This window comes from Dermacentor variabilis, chromosome 3 (genome assembly GCF_050947875.1).
Source record: "Dermacentor variabilis isolate Ectoservices chromosome 3, ASM5094787v1, whole genome shotgun sequence".
Lineage (NCBI taxonomy): Eukaryota > Metazoa > Arthropoda > Arachnida > Ixodida > Ixodidae > Dermacentor > Dermacentor variabilis.
In genome coordinates this window covers 148,128,833-148,144,945 of record NC_134570.1, presented here as the reverse complement: position 1 = coordinate 148,144,945, position 16,113 = coordinate 148,128,833, and the positions used below count along the sequence as shown (strand labels likewise).

The 16,113-nt window shown below is 49.6% G+C and overlaps 2 protein-coding genes across 3 annotated transcripts in view; one reads left to right on the top strand and one right to left on the bottom strand.

Moving 5' to 3' along the window:
- Window positions 1-15,459, bottom strand: part of LOC142576386 (rRNA methyltransferase 1, mitochondrial-like) — a 48,570-nt gene extending 33,111 nt beyond the window's left edge. Inside the window, exons 1-3 of the mRNA XM_075686501.1 lie at window positions 15,346-15,459; window positions 14,970-15,136; window positions 9,091-9,388 (exon numbers count right to left, since the gene is read on the bottom strand). Coding sequence (XP_075542616.1) covers window positions 9,091-9,388; window positions 14,970-15,136; window positions 15,346-15,363 — 483 coding nt within the window. The 5' untranslated portion in view covers window positions 15,364-15,459. The remainder of the gene's footprint in view (window positions 1-9,090; window positions 9,389-14,969; window positions 15,137-15,345) is intronic.
- Window positions 15,460-15,717: 258 nt separating this feature from the next.
- The window catches only part of LOC142576384 (cholesterol transporter ABCA5-like), a 152,245-nt gene continuing 151,849 nt past the window's right edge, over window positions 15,718-16,113 (top strand). Inside the window, exon 1 of one of the 2 annotated variants that reach the window (XM_075686494.1) lies at window positions 15,718-15,932. In XM_075686494.1, coding sequence (XP_075542609.1) covers window positions 15,828-15,932 — 105 coding nt within the window. In that variant the 5' untranslated portion in view covers window positions 15,718-15,827. The remainder of the gene's footprint in view (window positions 15,933-16,113) is intronic. The other variant, XM_075686500.1, reaches the window with a different exon arrangement.

The window sequence follows — 16,113 nt, the reverse complement described above, 5'->3', positions numbered from 1 at the left end:
CTTCTCCATGATTGGGTAGCATGGCTTGGAACGAGCAATTTAGTTCAGAAGACTGAACTTTGGGGCCTAAATTCGTCCAAAAGATAGGTTACAAAAATGCATTAGCTCTATGGGAACCCTCACAGTGCATTTATCATGTCCAGAATATCCATCAAGTCTGAATTTTTGGAGTCTGAAAAATCCATTGGCTATTGTACCATATTGTCACGTGGTCGTGACGTCAAAGAGCACAGTAGCAATACTGTGAACGACAAAACTAACTTTTATTGGGCGAACCTGTGCCCACAGAACAGGCTACACTTATAGCACAACGATAGCAGCGAACACGCTCGGCGATCGTCGAAAATCTGATCAGCGGGTCAAGCGCGTCGGCTTTTATACAGTAGTCATCGAATTTTCCAGATTAATCCTCGGGACCCGCACGCCTTCTACAATGTTCTACACCATTCACGTCAAGCGATGAAATCAGATAACCCAAGGTTCGGCGACAACAGACTGCGGATAGAAGCATCGATAACTTTCCAGAAACTTCGGATACATGCAGGCGCGTCCCGCGCTGTGCTATAACATTTGTTAGGCGGCAAAACGTGTCGCCCGATAAAGACAAGTACACGTGTCAATACCCCCCTCTTAAAAAGCATCGACCCGATGCTACATACAAACGAAAGAAAAACACCCGTAGCAAAGAAAACAACAAAAATAAGGAATTTCGACAGCGTCCGTAAAAGGGTTTAAGGCATACCACGTGGACCACTTCAGATCGTGCGCGGCGCCGCTGTGAATGTGAAATGCCGTCTGACACGACCTCATAGTCCAGAGCGCCAATACGTCGGATGACCTTGTAGGGTCCGAAATAGCGTCGCAGTAGTTTCTCACTGAGTCCTCGTCGGCGTATCGGGGTCCATACCCAAACACGGTCGCCGGGCTGGTACTCAACGAAGCGTCGTCGGACGTTGTAGTGTCGGCTGTCAGTCCTCTGCTGGTTCTTGATCCGCAGGCGGGCGAGCTGTCGGGCTTCTTCGGCGCGCTGGAGATAGGTAGCGACGTCAAGGTTCTCCTCGTCAGTGACGTGCGGCAGCATGGCGTCGAGCGTCGTCGTCGGGTTCCTGCCGTAAACCAACTTGAACGGCGTGATCTGTGTTGTTTCTTGCACCGCCGCGTTGTAAGCGAATGTTACGTACGGCAGGACGGCATCCCAGGTCTTGTGTTCGACGTCGACGTACATCGCTAGCATGTCGGCAAGGGCCGCTCCGTAAGCCCATTCGTCTGCGGATGGTAGGCCGTTGTCCGCCTGTGCCTTGTCTGACTGTATTTCAGAATGGCTTGGGTGAGCTCCGTTGTAAAGGCCATTCCTCTGTCGGTCATGAGGACTTCTGGGGCGCCATGTCGCAGCAGGATGTTTTCGACAAAGAATTTCGCCACTTCAGCTGCGCTACCTTTCGGCAGTGCTTTAGTTTCAGCGAAGCGGGTGAGGTAGTCCGTCGCCACGACGATCCACTTATTTCCGGTTGTTGACGTTGGAAAGGGTCCCAGCAAGTCCATCCCGATCTGCTGGAATGGTCAGCAAGGAGGCTCGATTGGCTGTAGTAATCCGGCTGGCCTTGTCGGCGGTGTCTTGCGTCGCTGACAGTCTCGGCATGTTCTGACATAACGGGCGACGTCGGCGGTCAGGCGCGGCCAATAATACTTTTCTTGTATCCTCGATAGTGTCCGGGAAAATCCGAGGTGTCCAGCGGTCGGATCGTCATGTAGGGCGTGCAATACTTCTGGACGAAGTCCTGACGGGACAACAAGAAGGTAGTTGGCGCGGACTGGTGAGAAGTTCTTCACGAGTAGATTGTTTTGAAGCGTGAAGGAAGATAACCCGCGCTTAAAGGGACACTAAAGGTTACCAGAAACTCAAGTTAAAGTGGTAGAGCAATGTTCTAGAACGTCTAAGGCGTCAATATAATCGCGAACAGAGCTTTAGTAACCGAGAAATTGAGGTAAATGCATGACACGATTTGAGACCCCCCAGCGACATTCCGGTACTAGCCCGATGACGAAAGGTCTCCTCATAATTTGTGTTACTAATACTCAACTACTCGTATTAAAAATATCATTTCATTAGATTATAAGCCGGAAAAAATGCTACTTGTCTACGTCTATTCGATTCTAGGAAAAAATAACATTTTGACGTTACCCTTCAGTAATATCGGTGTTCGAAAGGTTTCGTTTTCGCTCGACTCTGCGCCGCGCACGCTTTGGAGTTTCAGTAGTTTCGTTATCGCGTCGTGCTGTGAGGGTTCTGCTCGCGAAACTTTCATTTGGAACAAGCAGCGAGAATGCCACGTCCATGTGATGTCGTGGGAAGCCCTCGTTGCTTTCCCGCTCCGGAGAGCCGATGTCGAGGCCGCCGTCGTAGTACGCAACGACGCCGGCAGTGCGAGCCCTCAGAAGCAGGTCGCGCTCGTCGGTGCTCAAATCGCTGAAGTTGAGCCCACCATCGCGAGCCAATCTGTCGGTGTCAGGGTCCATTGCAACGAGCGTCGAAGTTAGCGTCATAGAATGAAGTACCAGCTTATGGGCGTCTTGCGCTGGAGTGTGAGGTATAGTAGCGGCGCCTGGTGGCGGTGCGGGAAACGACATCTGGGTCGTGCCAGCTTGCGTCGTATTGAGCCCTGGCTGTGGCGAAGCACGTTTCTAGGCCGAGTTTTGCGTCGATTCGCACATTTTTATGCCCTGTTGCGAGTGCGAAAAGGCTCGTCGCTTCTCATAGACCACGCCGACCACGCTGCGAGCTCGCTGCAGCCTATAGTTTAACGAAAACGGACTCTCCGTGTGCCGTGGGACGTAACGTGGGACGTAATTCGTTTCTCCTTCCGCTAGCCACCATACTCCCGCTTTCGCTCTGCTGTCGGCTCTGTCTTGGCTCTGTTTCTGGCCGCGCGTTCGCGTTTTGCGCAGAAAAGCCGTAGCGCCGTCTGCGGACGCCGTTCTACTACTCACCGATGGCGCAACGTCACTATGAGACCATGATGTCAGTTCTCCTCGATCGGAGGGCGGGCGATTTGAACTGCGCTAGAGGTACGCGGACGCTTCAGAACGCATTTTCTCTTAAAATAAGTCTCTCCTTGGCACGAAACAAGCGTTTCGAGGTTTCTGGGATGGTATTTCAACAGTCCACGTTGACTTAATAGTAACCTTTAGTGTCCCTTTAAATGCCCTGGGGACAACGTCAGTTTGCCCTTCCAAATATTCGACGAGGCCTTTTAGCTCCGGGTCTGCCCGTTGCTGTTCAGCGAAGTCTTCCGCACTTATCATTCCAAGGAAGGCGTCGTCATTCTCGGCGTCTTGCGGCGGCGGGTCAATGGGGGCGCGTGATAGGAAATCGGCATCGGAGTGTTTTCGTCCGGACTTGTAAGTTAAAGTGATGTCGTATTCTTGTAGTCTGAGGCTCCACCGCGCCAGTCGTCCTGAAGGATCCTTTATATTCGCTAGCCAACACAATGCGTGATGGTCACTGACGACTTTGAATGGCCTGCCATAAAGATAAGGGCGAAATTTAGCTGTAGCCCAAACGATGGCAAGGCATTCCTTTTCCGTCGTAGAATAGTTGCCTTCCGCTTTTGACAGCGACCGGCTAGCGTAAGCTATCACCTGTTTGACTCCGTTTCTCCTCTGGACTAGAATGGCACCGAGGCCTAGGCTACTGGCGTCAGTATGGATTTCTGTATCGGCGTACTCGTCGAAGTGCGCAAGTACCGGCGGCGACTGCATGCGTCGTTTGAGTTCTTCAAATGCGTCGGCCTGCGGCGTTTCCCACTTGAACTCAACATCACATTTAGTTAGACGTGTCAACGGCTTGGCGATGCGCGAAAAGCCCTTGACAAAGCGCCTGTAGTAGGCACACATGCCAAGGAATCTACGCACTGCCTTCTTGTTGATGGGTTGCGGGAACTGTGCGATTGTAGCTGTCTTTTGCGGGTCTGGACGGACACCAGATTTGCCGATTACGTGGCCTAGGAACAGAAGCTCATCATAAGCGAAGCGGCATTTTTCCGGCTTCAGAGTAAGCCCTGACGACATGATGGCCTCTAGTACTGTCGCAAGTCGCTTGAGGTGATCGTCAAAATTTCCGACGAAGACGACGACGTCATCCAAGTAAACGAGACAGGTCTGCCACTTCAATCCTGCTAACACCGTGTCCATGACGCGCTGGAACGTTGCAGGTGCCGAGCATAGTCCGAATGGCATAACCTTGAACTCGTAGAGGCCGTCTGGGGTGATGAAGGCCGTCTTTTCGCGATCTCTTTCGTCGACTTCTATTTGCCAATAGCCAGACTTGAGGTCCATCGACGAGAAGTATTTAGCGTTGCAGAGCCGATCTAATGCGTCGTCTATTTGTGGGAGGGGATATAAGTCCTTCTTCATGATCTTGTTCAGACGACGATACTCGACGCAGAAACGTAGGGTTCCGTCCTTTTTCTTTACCAGGACAACAGGGGATGCCCATGGGCTTTTCGACGGCTGGATGATGTCGTTGCGCAGCATTTCGTCGACTTGTTCTCTTATAGCTGCACGTTCTCGCAGCGAAACTCAGTAAGGGCTCTGGTGGAGTGGTCTAGCGCACTCCTCAGTGATTATGGGATGCTTGGCGACTGGTGTTTGTCGAATCCTCGATGACGTCGAAAAGCAGCATTTGTATAGTCGGAGCAGACTTCTGAGCTGCTGTTGCTTAATCACGGGGAGACTTGGATTAATATCATAGTCTGGTTCGGGAACCATCACCGTCGGGGAAGATGCAGCGGAATCTGAGAGGACAAACGCATTACTGGTTTCCAGAATTTCCTCGATGTACGCGATCTTCGTGCCCTTGTTGATGTGCTTGAACTCCTGGCTGAAGTTTGTCAGCAACACTTCAGTTTTCCCTCCATGCAGTTGAGCGATCACCCTTGCGACACAAATTTCACGGTCTAGCAGTAGACGTTGGTCACCTTCGATGACGCCTTCTACGTCAGCGGGTGTCTCGGTGCCGACCGAAATAATGCTGGAGCGAGGCGGGATGCTCACTTGATCTTCGCGCACGCTCAAGGCGTGGTGTCTACGAGGGCTCTCCGGCAGTATCGCTTTATCTTCCGACAGCGTTATTGACTTCGACTTCAGGTCGATGATTGCGCCATGTTGGTTCAGGAAGTCCATACCGAGAATGACGTCTCGTGAACACTGTTGGAGGATAACGAAGGTGGCAGGGTAAGTCCTGTCATGAATGGTTATTCTTGCCGTGCAGATTCCAGTCGGCGTGATGAGATGTCCTCCAGCCGTTCGAATTTGAGGGCCTTCCCATGCTGTTTTAACTTTCAACTGGGCAGTGATGTGTCCGCCCATTACGGAGTAATCGGCCGCTGTGTCCACTAAGGCGGTAACTGCGTGGCCGTCGAGAAGCACGTCGAGGTCGGTGGTTCTTTGTCTGGCGTTGCAGTTAGGTCTCGGCATCGGATCACGGCTGCGTCGTGTTGAACTGAAGCTGGAACGTCGCGGCGTCAGGTCGTCTTTCGTCGTCGTAGTCTTTGCTTCCAGACTTCACCGGGACGGCGGCGTGTCGTTATGTCGTCGAGGTAGTTTCTTCGGTGTCTTCGTCGGCAGCGGAGGATCTTCGTCAGTTCGATGAACAGCAACCGCACCTCTATCGGTTGCTGCTTTTAGTTTTCCGGATACGGGCTTGCTGACCGGCCCCGGGCTGGGCCAGTGTATGGTCAGCGCTCCGGCAACAGGTAGCGGTGATGGCGAACACGACGGTCATCGAGAGCTCCACTGAGTAGCGGCGAGGTAGTCGGCGATATCGCGAGGGCATTCACCTTGCAGCGGGCGCGGAGCGTTCACGGCGAAACCTCGCAGTCCCATCTCCCGGTATGGGCATCGTCGGTAGACGTGACCCGCTTCTCCGCAGTGGTAGCAGAGCGGGCGGTGGTCAGGAGTGCGCCGAACGTCTGTCTTCCTCGGGTAGCTGCGCTGGGTGACGGGTGGGCGTGCTGGCGGCAGCGGTGGTGGTCGACGGAATTGCGGCGTTACGGGGTCCTGGTGCGGTCGTGGAGGGGGACCCTGACGGCGGGCGACGGCGGCGTAGGTCATCGCTTGTGGCTGAGGCTGCGGCGATGCAGGGGCTACTCCGAGTTGTTGTTGGAGCTGCTCACGTACGGCGTCGGTAATCGAAGCCACTTGAGGCTGTGATAATGGGAACAGCTTCTGTAGCTCCTCCCGCACGACAGCTCGGATAGTCTCGCGTAGGTCGTCGGTGGCCAGTGACTGAACTCCGGCGTAGTTTGTCGAGTTCGTGCGGCGATCGAATTGCCGGTTTCGCATCTCGAGTGTCTTCTCGATGCTGGTGGCCTCACGAAGAAACTCGTCGACGGTCTTCGGAGGGCTTCGTACCATTCCGGCAAAAAGTTCCTCCTTCACACCACACGAGTAGGCGGACTTTCTTCTCCTCGGGCATTTCAGGGTCAGCGTGGCGGAAGAGACGGCTCATTTCCTTCGTGAAGATCGTGGTTGTCTCATTTGGTAGCTGCACCCGGGTTTCTAATAGCGCTTGGGCTCGTTCTCGGCGCACGACGCTTGCGAATGTCTGCAGAAAGCCGCTACAGAAAAGTTCCCAGGTCGTTAAGGTGGCTTCTCGGTTCTCGAACCACGTCCTGGCCGCGTCTTCTAATGCGAAGAAGACATGTCGCAGTTTGTTGTCGCTGTTCCAGTTGTTAAATGCAGTGACTCTCCTCTCATACGTCTCGAGCCAGCTTTCCGGGTCCTCGAAAGTTGAACCGCGGAACGTCGGAGGCTCCCTGGGCTGCTGCAGCACGACGGGGGACGCTGGGGCTGCCATTGGGGTGGACTTGGTGGCGATCTTCCTAGTCGTCTCAGGCAAAAGTCCGTGCTCCGGGGGCAGTCCTTGCAGCCTGCGGCTACCTCGCTGGTTCTTGGCGACGCTGGTGTCTTCCGCGTGAGGGCTTGGGTCACGGCTTTGTGGGGGCATCCGGTACATGAACGCAAAGCACCTCCACCAGATGTCACGTGGTCGTGATGTCAAAGAACACAGTAGCAATACTGTGAACGACAAAACTAACTTTTATTGGGCGAACCTGTGCCCACAAAACAGGCTGCACTTATAGCACAACGATAGCGGCGAACACGCTCGGCGATTGTCGAAAATCTGATCAGCGGGTCAAGCGCGTCGGCTTTTATACAGTAGTCATCGAATTTTCCAGATTAATCGTCGGGACCCGCATGCCTTCTACAACGTTCTACACCATTCGCGTCAAGCGATGAAATCAGATAACCCAAGGTTCGGCGACAACAGACTGTGGATAGAAGCATCGATAACTTTCCAGAAACTTCGGATACATGCAGGCGCGTCCCGCACTGTGCGATAACATTTGTTAGGCGGCCCCAAAACATGTCGCCCGATAAAGACAAGTACACGTGTCAATATTTACCCGAATCTTGCGCCCATGTTTTTCCAGAGAAAATAGGCCCGAAAATTGCTTGTGCGTTACAATCGGATACGAAACCAAAACTGCATTTGCAGTGTTGGCCACCACCTACTCTGAATTTTGAGTGAATTTTTTTCCGTGGCAGTTTCTAAAAAGTAGGAAACCCACGGTACAATACTGTGTCTGACACACCAGAATCGCAGCTGGATTCGAGACTTTTGCCACCCGCCAGGTGTCCTACCTCGTGCTATGGCACAGCAAAGCACCTCGTATCTATCTGCCATTTAGGCGCATCAGGCGGTGAATCATACCGCGTCTCTTACTTTTGTAACATGTCAGGCATCCACTCAAGCGTTACCGCACAACAGAATGCCTTGGATCCAGATGCCATTTTAGCACATCGGAGCATATGTCTCCAACTTTAAGGCAGCAAGTTTGTGGTGCGATCATTATGCGAGGAAAGAAAAAAATCCGCCTTTGCTGCACCTTGCGAAAGTGGACGTACAGCAAAGCTGGTGCTGGCATTAGACAAGCACCACCACAAGCGGCATAGCTCACACTTACGTGCATGTGTGCGTAAGTGTGCAATATAGATCCTCATTCTTCTAAGCCATCCGCCAAGCGCAAATGCTTTATTGAAGATCAATGTTATTTACGCACCACTTGGAACAAGGACCAGTCCTCATTCTAAATTGTGCGCAAATAACATTGATCTTCAACTGTAACCAACTAGTCCAAACCAGTACCCTGCCTTATTGAACTAAATTAATGATTAAAAGTAAACTGCGCCAGAAAACGTGTACGTGTAAGACATACAGACATACAAACAAAATGTGTAAGACATACAAACAAGCTGCAGACATAGCTACAGATTGTTACTGAAATATAGAAGAAAACATAAATCTGTTTTGTGGAAACTGAGAGACAAAGCCCTTTTCCAGCTGCCCTTTGAGGTCTGTCTGAAAGGCCGCAGCCGCTAGGCAGCAGTAACGTTAGCACAGCATACAGCCTCATTCTTGTACGCCCTCCACCTTAGCGCAAGTGCGTTATTGAACTAATTGAATTACTCAAAGTAAAGTGCACCAGAAAATTTGTAAAGTACGACTTTCACACAATCTACAGGCATGATAGCATCGGATTGTAATTCGAACATGCGAGAAAACATAATTTTGTGACGTGGAAACTCAAGCATAAACCCCTTTCCCAGCTGCCGTTTTTTGGGTGAGCATGCCACGAAAAATCCCGACCAACTAGAGGCTAACAGGTTTGCTGTAACACACACTTTTTGATTGGGAAAGTAGGTGGTTTGCTCATTATGCGAGTAAATGCGGAAATCTATGGCCATCTTTCACACTACTGCGATTGTGAATGAAGAAGTCTGAAGAACTACTGCATGTTGCTAGCAACACTAGAGTTTTTGACAGTTCACGAGAAAAATCTCCAATACATTACTGGAAACTCTATAGGAAATTTTCCCTTTATTTTTCCTTGACTTTAGTCATCCAGAAGTACATAGTCACTTCATTTAAGAAATTCAGACAAGAAAGGGTTATTAACACCATCCCTCTCTAATGTGCCTTTGTGCCTAATGGCCCTTTCACATGTGCCACACGACGCCCTCACCCACCTGGTGGTTTGCACCCCTACACAACTGCTCCAGGCGACTCTGCGGGCACCCATTGACAGGAAGCTCCTGCTCCTTGGCCAGGTCCAGTATCTGCAGCAGTAACGGGCTATGCTCCAGCCTGCCCACACTGGACAGCTTTCTAGCATCAACATGCAGGTCGTACAGGATTCGCTTGCGTGCACGCAGCGCAAGCAGCACGGGGTGCAGTCCAAACACGTGCTCAGCGCCCAGGCCTGGTTTTGATGTCTGCTCTTTGCTTGGACGCTGCTCCGTTGCCTTCAGAGTTGGTCTTCTGATACTAGAACACACGCAAGAAAGTGCGACATAAGGCACACAGCACTGTCCGTGTTAATGGCTTACAAAGACAGTGACACGATGTGAAAATGATAGGCGTAGTTTTACTCTTTTGTTTAATAGTGAGATTCGGAGCACTTGTGGAACAGCATGTTCTGCATTTTTGAGCAAGACGGTTGCAATGGCAGATCGAGAGCACATGAAGAGGCAAGATCACTCTGCAGGGCAGCCGTAAGTGCTCGGTGAAAATTGGCGGAGCGTACCAGAACTCTCGGCTGACGCATTTCCTTTTTCTTCCCTGCAAGCTTCCATTCACGCTGGGTCTCCGGTATCGACAGATGCCACCACATTGGGTTGCACTATTCAAGAGCAACAGCTCTGAATGCAACACTTCAAGTTCGGATTTGTGTAGCGCTGCAACTGACAGCAACGCTGAAGTGACTACTTACGAGCAAGGCTTCATGATTCTGTTTCGCGTCCCTGCCGAGATCAAAAGTTGTCGGCAGTGTCGAGGGCGTTGTTCACTACTACTCGGATGAAGAGGTACCAAAATTTTTAACAAACCAATTGCAAAGAAAATAGCTTAGCAGTAAATGTTCCGCTATTATAGCAGTTTGACAGGCACTTCTGGCTGCCACGACCAGTAGTCGAGAGATTAATAGCCAACTTTGCTGCTTCTTCGATGTGCCCTTCTTCAAACAGGTACAGTGGGGTACCAGCTAAATCTATGGAAACTGTTTAACATATTTACTTATTATTTGACCAGTAATGACTATAAAATTATAAACATCAGTACTTATGCTTATTTGGCTCGTATATGTAATGTATATGTATCTTCCATGCGTTCAGGTACAGTTGACCCACTCTTTAAAGGGCCCTTCACCAGGCCTCATAGCAAATTTTGGTTACACGTCGGAAGTTGTTAAGTGTCCTCTGGGAGCATTCTGCCAAAAAAAAATTTTCAAATCAGCTCATTAATAGCCGAGATAGAAATATTTCAGTGCTGCAAACCCATGATTTCAGCAAGTGGGCTCCACTGCCAAGCAAGACACTCTCTCCACTCGGTCGTCTAGCCTACGCAAGCGAAATTCCTTCCGATTTCTCCCATACGAACCTTGAGGATCGCGTGACGCATACGTCACAGGCGCCGTCTTCATTTTTCTTACTCTTCAATTTTTTTTTTTTTTCGGCGCTACGCATTTCCGCCGATGGCGCTGCAGGCAAGCTGTTGTCTTATTCGCGCACCACATGATTTTGCCTGCTGTGCACAAGGAAACATGACTAGCGGAATAATTTATTGCTACACGAATACTGCGGCAGAAGAAGCGGATAGCAGAGCATGATCACGCGCTGGAACAAGGTAGAAAATGGGATTGTTTCGGTACCTGCGCACGTGACTGCATAACCGTGGGAACAAGCAGATGAAGCGGAAGTACACCTCTCTTGTTTCGATGCGAAGGAAAACAAAAAACACACAGGCATTCCGTTAGTGTGTTTTATTATTTCTCTAATCTTCAATTCAAGCAACAGATCGCACAGATAACATAATTCTTGAAGTCGCATGTCACCACGAGCGATGTCACTGCGGACACGATTACGTAGGCGCAGGGGCATGATTACATCACCGTCCAGCCTGGAGCGCGGCAGCTACAAGAAGGAAAAATGGCGTTCGGTTTGAGATTTCAGATCTCTTCGCGGTGTGTAGCAATGCAATACCTTGCAGACGCGATTGTTATTGCGCAATGTATGCTCTGCACTTGTCAGCTCAAGATGACCAGACCTGGTGAGGGGCCCTTTAACAGTACCGCACAAGCAGCGACTGGACGGTCGGTGAGCACCTTCTAACTGTGTGAAGCAAGAAGATCAGCAAAAGTAAGGCATGTGCACCAAGTTCACTGGAAGCCGCTATCTCCGATAAGCCGGGGAGCTTGCGCCAAGTTAATCATGCCAGGGGCTGTGTTGTGCTGATGGAGAGAGCCTAGCAGACGACGCTTGCGCTTCCAGTGAAGTGCACATGTGCTACTCTTGCTGATCTTGTCACTTCGCGATGTTAGAAGACGCTGACCGGCCGGCTCGATGCCACTTGCGCGGTGTGCAGTACTGTTAAAGAATCAGTCGACTGTACATTTCTCAGAGTGTGCATCATAACCTGCTGTGCAGGTACGCAGCCAATAAAACCTGCATGCGGAACGTAGCAAGCAGCTTCGACCTCTTAGAAAGCTCGGTGCATCAGACCACTAGGGCCATTGGTCGTGAAATTTCCAGCGAACCTAGAGAAATTGCAAACAGAGTTCTACGAAAGTGGTCTGTGCCTAATCAGTGTAGTTAGTTGTAATCAGTAATGATAATGCCGCTTTTGCTTAGTTCTTGCGATTCAGTTTGCATACGAGACTAAAAAAAAATTTTGTTACTTCTCCGCAGATTTCTGTAGTGCCTGGAGTTCCCGATTGCGCTGAATCATGTCCACATACTGCAACAGGTATCATTACCTGTTGCGGTTGCGTTCCAGTTGTCACATCTAGCCAAGAACTTCTTTCTATAAGCGAGGATAATTGTGACCTCCTTGTGGATGCAGCATGTCCCCTGATTGGCACGACTGGCCCTACTCACCACTGACAATATTAGAAAGCTGACGACTGGTGTCGGTTGTGTTGTATACATCTCAAGAAGGGTCATAGAAATTAATATTGTTACAATACGATCTGCTAAGTCCACTAGGCCACAAACCACAGCGATTGTAGCATAACTGTGGCAATGAGTAACTGGAAAGAATAGCTTCGAACATGGTAGTCTGCAAAGCCATGCTGTTTGCTAGGGAAAGGGCTGCTTCACTTCATATAATGATTCGAGATCGACAATTCCCTGCAGCTCTCTAGAATCCCAGCACCCGACACCGAGCCCACCGGTGCCGTCACCATGTGTATGTCACTAAATTCGTGTCCCATTTACCTCTTGCCAGATCCACTTGGCCGGCCCCTTGTGCATTTCATTAGGCATCTAGTACATCACGGTTTCAATTGTCCTTCTACATGTTATCTTGGAGGGTGTCTCCTTTTCTTCACCAACGCCAACAGCCGTATGTGCAAAGCCGCAATGCAGAAGTAAACAATTTGTAAAAGTTTGATATTTTGCTCACGTTTAAAGTGGAGCTTTATTTGCCTCTTCCTTCAGCTTTTCCACTGCTGCTGCTACAGCTTTGCACGCCACGGCATCGGGGGGTGCCTTCTGACACACCCTGGGGAACGCAACAATGCCCGCTGGACGCTTTAATTAGGCGCGAACCCCCGCAAAAGCATTGTAGGAGCTGCAGCGTTTGCCTCTGCGCTCCCGCACAACAGCAACGACAGTCCACTGAGGAGGTAGGGAGAATAGAGAGGGAGTAGAGAGAGAGGAGGCAGAGAATGGGCACAACCAAATCCCATACCGATGCAGTTAGGAAACGGGTGATTAACCTTACCCCTCTGCACTCGTGGCAGTACACCTAACATGACAGGGGACAAACAAAGTGCGTCGTCAGGAAGCATTGCTCATTTGGGCTCTCTTCAGTAAAGGAATGAGTGAATGCACGAGAAGACTCTTTGTGTTCCATGTACTACTTGGACAAACATAAGTGGTGCAGGCAAGGTAACATTTCACATCCCATCACCACTGTCCTATGCCATCAATATCTCCGCCAAATACCATCAACAAACACAAACAGCAAAGAAAGTTTCGCTTACATCGATTCCCACTGTACATAGGTTCTGTACGTTTTTTTTTACATTTTTACATTTTTGTACATTGTTTCCACATTTTTTTTCTTGTACGTTTGCACATTTTTTTTACCCTGCCTTTCAGGATATAAATCTCCCATTGTGGCCTGTCTACATCTTCGTAGTGTCGTGCATGCTGTTCAAGCACACTGCATTGCGGAGATGCTGCCGCGGCGGGTGGAGACAGCAGACGATAATCACCTCCGGCATGCAAGCCATGCTGGGTAGTTGCACATTTGGTTGAGTGGTGTGCATGAGCCCTTGCCATATCCGTGCCCTGGTTGCAGGGCTTGTGTCCCAATTGAACATTTGGAGGCATCGCTTTATGCTGTAGTGGCGTGCTCACTCACGGAGTCGGTTGCCCACTCAGACTCTACCATGAGAATTCTACATAAAAATACTGCTAGCCTCAAAAGACCACAGCAGGAAAGGGATTAAAGCAAAGCACACGAAAAGATCAAATGACAATGTTGGATTAACTGGGATAACCAATACAATTTTCTAGCTCGCTGGATCGCCTCCTGTGCTCCATCCGTTACAAGGTCTGATGTAGCAGCATGGCCGACAACCGAGTGAACCATAGCAAGTGCCAAAATGTCGCAATGTCCTGCTCCCACGATGCAATTAGCATCGTGATGTCACGACACCTTTACCATCTGGAAAACCAAACCAAAACTACTTCGTAGAAAAGCTATCATATTAAATTATTTAGGGTGCTCCGAGGCTTGCCAGTATGTTGTAAGTGCTGTCATGTGGTTATAAAGTGCTGCTGCATTGGGAGCATTTCAGGAGAAATAGAAAAGTTGCATCGCCACGCTGCCAGGAGGCGAACTTTACTGTAAAAACAGACTCTCTCCCTTTGCCATTATTAGTGTCTGCAATTGATAGCACTTCTCTGTGTTCTCCCATACCAGACCTAAGGGGCCATCCATGTTAACATCACAAGCCATGCACCTTTCGTCTCTGCCATGCAGCACCCTTCCGGCAACTATCTTGTGTGTTCCACATTAGACAATTTATTGAGTCACATGCCACAATCGGCAATGTTGCTGGCGGTGCAACATGCATATAAGCGTTTATGCATGCAACCTTGATTCTCTGAAGTATGCAGAATTGCCTCAAGGGGAAGGCTTTTGTTTCACATTTCAGCTGTTTTCAACCTGTGGAGTGGTTCGAGGCTTTGCAGGCACAATCACCAGCGCATGATATACACCCTGCACGTTCCTACATCTAAATGCCCAAACCTGGTGAGCGTGCCCTTTGACAGTGTGCACTTTCTACTGCACACCACAATTTGAACATATCAAATAACAGTGTCAATCACTAGGAAGACGTGATAATGGCTGTCATTAAAGTGCCTAATCCTGTCAAAGTGACAAGCCAAACCATGAAGGGCATGACAATTGTGATAACCTACAAAGTTGTTATCCTGTGTGTGCTACAGTAACACACAAGCATCAAGGGCAGGAGTTGTTATCCTGCAGTGTTGCTTCATACACAGCGGCTATGCGAAGCCTCAGCTGCATTTGCCTGACGTAAACGCACGATTTGCGTAAAACAATCTGCGAAAATGAAACAGGGTCCAATTATGCCTTCTTTTGCCTCCATATAACAAGAACAACCCTAATCCTCTATGCTTTTATGACGTACATTATGACTTTCGTTTCTTCAGCTGGAACGAAAATTCGAATAAAGGGAGCACTTCTCTCTTTCCGCCACGAGTTCCGTTAAGCGGAGTGTACTGTGACTATACAACGTTTGTAAAATCGATTCACTTTTTATAATGCACGAATCGTAAAAATCCAAAACGTCTTGGGATTCCGGGGGCTGTACCTGCGCTTTTTGGAGACCGGTTTGTCCTTTTCACGCCTCGAGTGTATGGCCAAGAGATCACCGCTAAGTGCATCCCACTCTTCCGGGTTAGACTGACGCGAGAAACAAGCGTTCGAGACGGGAGGAGGGCTGCGGTACGAAGTCTTCAAGAGCCCTCGCATCCAGGCCTGCATAAGAAAAGGCCACATGTAAGCACAAAGAAGATGCGAACAAAAACGACATTTTAATATCTTACGGCACCGGGAACGGGGAAAAACCGGACAAAGCGGCCTCTCGGTTTTACACGTGGTTTGCAAGTGTTTCACGCGTATCACGTGTTAGCAAGTGTCCACAGAAAATAAAAAGGTTGGGCACATTCGAAACAAATTTTACTCACAGTGATCGGACGAGCCATTGGACAAATCGCTTTAGTACGATGAAAAGTTGCGATGTCCACAAACCAAAACACGAGCACGTTTTCTTTGCCAAGGTTGACCACTTGAATTGCGCGTTTTTACAAATACTACAGCAGCGCCATTTAGGTGCGACATGCAACTACTTGTTACAATATATAGGTTATTTACGCTTTGTTTAGTTTCTACAAATACAGAAAAAAATTGACGATATTGCTTAAAGCAACGTGGCTACTTTTACAACTTTGGCAAGGCGATAAAGTAGAATGACTACAAGAAGAAAATCCGCTGTTCAGTCGTTCAGTTTCGATTTCAATCCTCTCTTTTCTGCTATCGACCGTCGGTACGGAGGCTACTAAGCGCTTCGCTCGATATACGCAATACGCGCGATAACATGACGCGCACCGCAAGCACACCCACGTAGCGCTATTATCGTGCAGCTATTGAAAGTGCAGCATTATCAGGTATGTTGTTATCGCATGTGAACCTGAGCTCTTCGGGAAAGCAGCAGACCGACGCGATGTCGGGCGCCGTGCGGGCCACACGGGATGAGATTATCCTGGAAGAATTGGTAAGCGATTTCGAGCTCGTCTTGCACATGCGTGCCTATTTCTTATCGCAGCACTCGCTGGCAGTACTAACAGTTCCTCCTACGACAGCACCTGCCGCGGTTTCTGCATGATGCGGCACAAAGCGCTCTCTCGCGCGCGCGTTTCTGTGTGAAGTGATTTTTAAAGAGAAATGGATGTCTC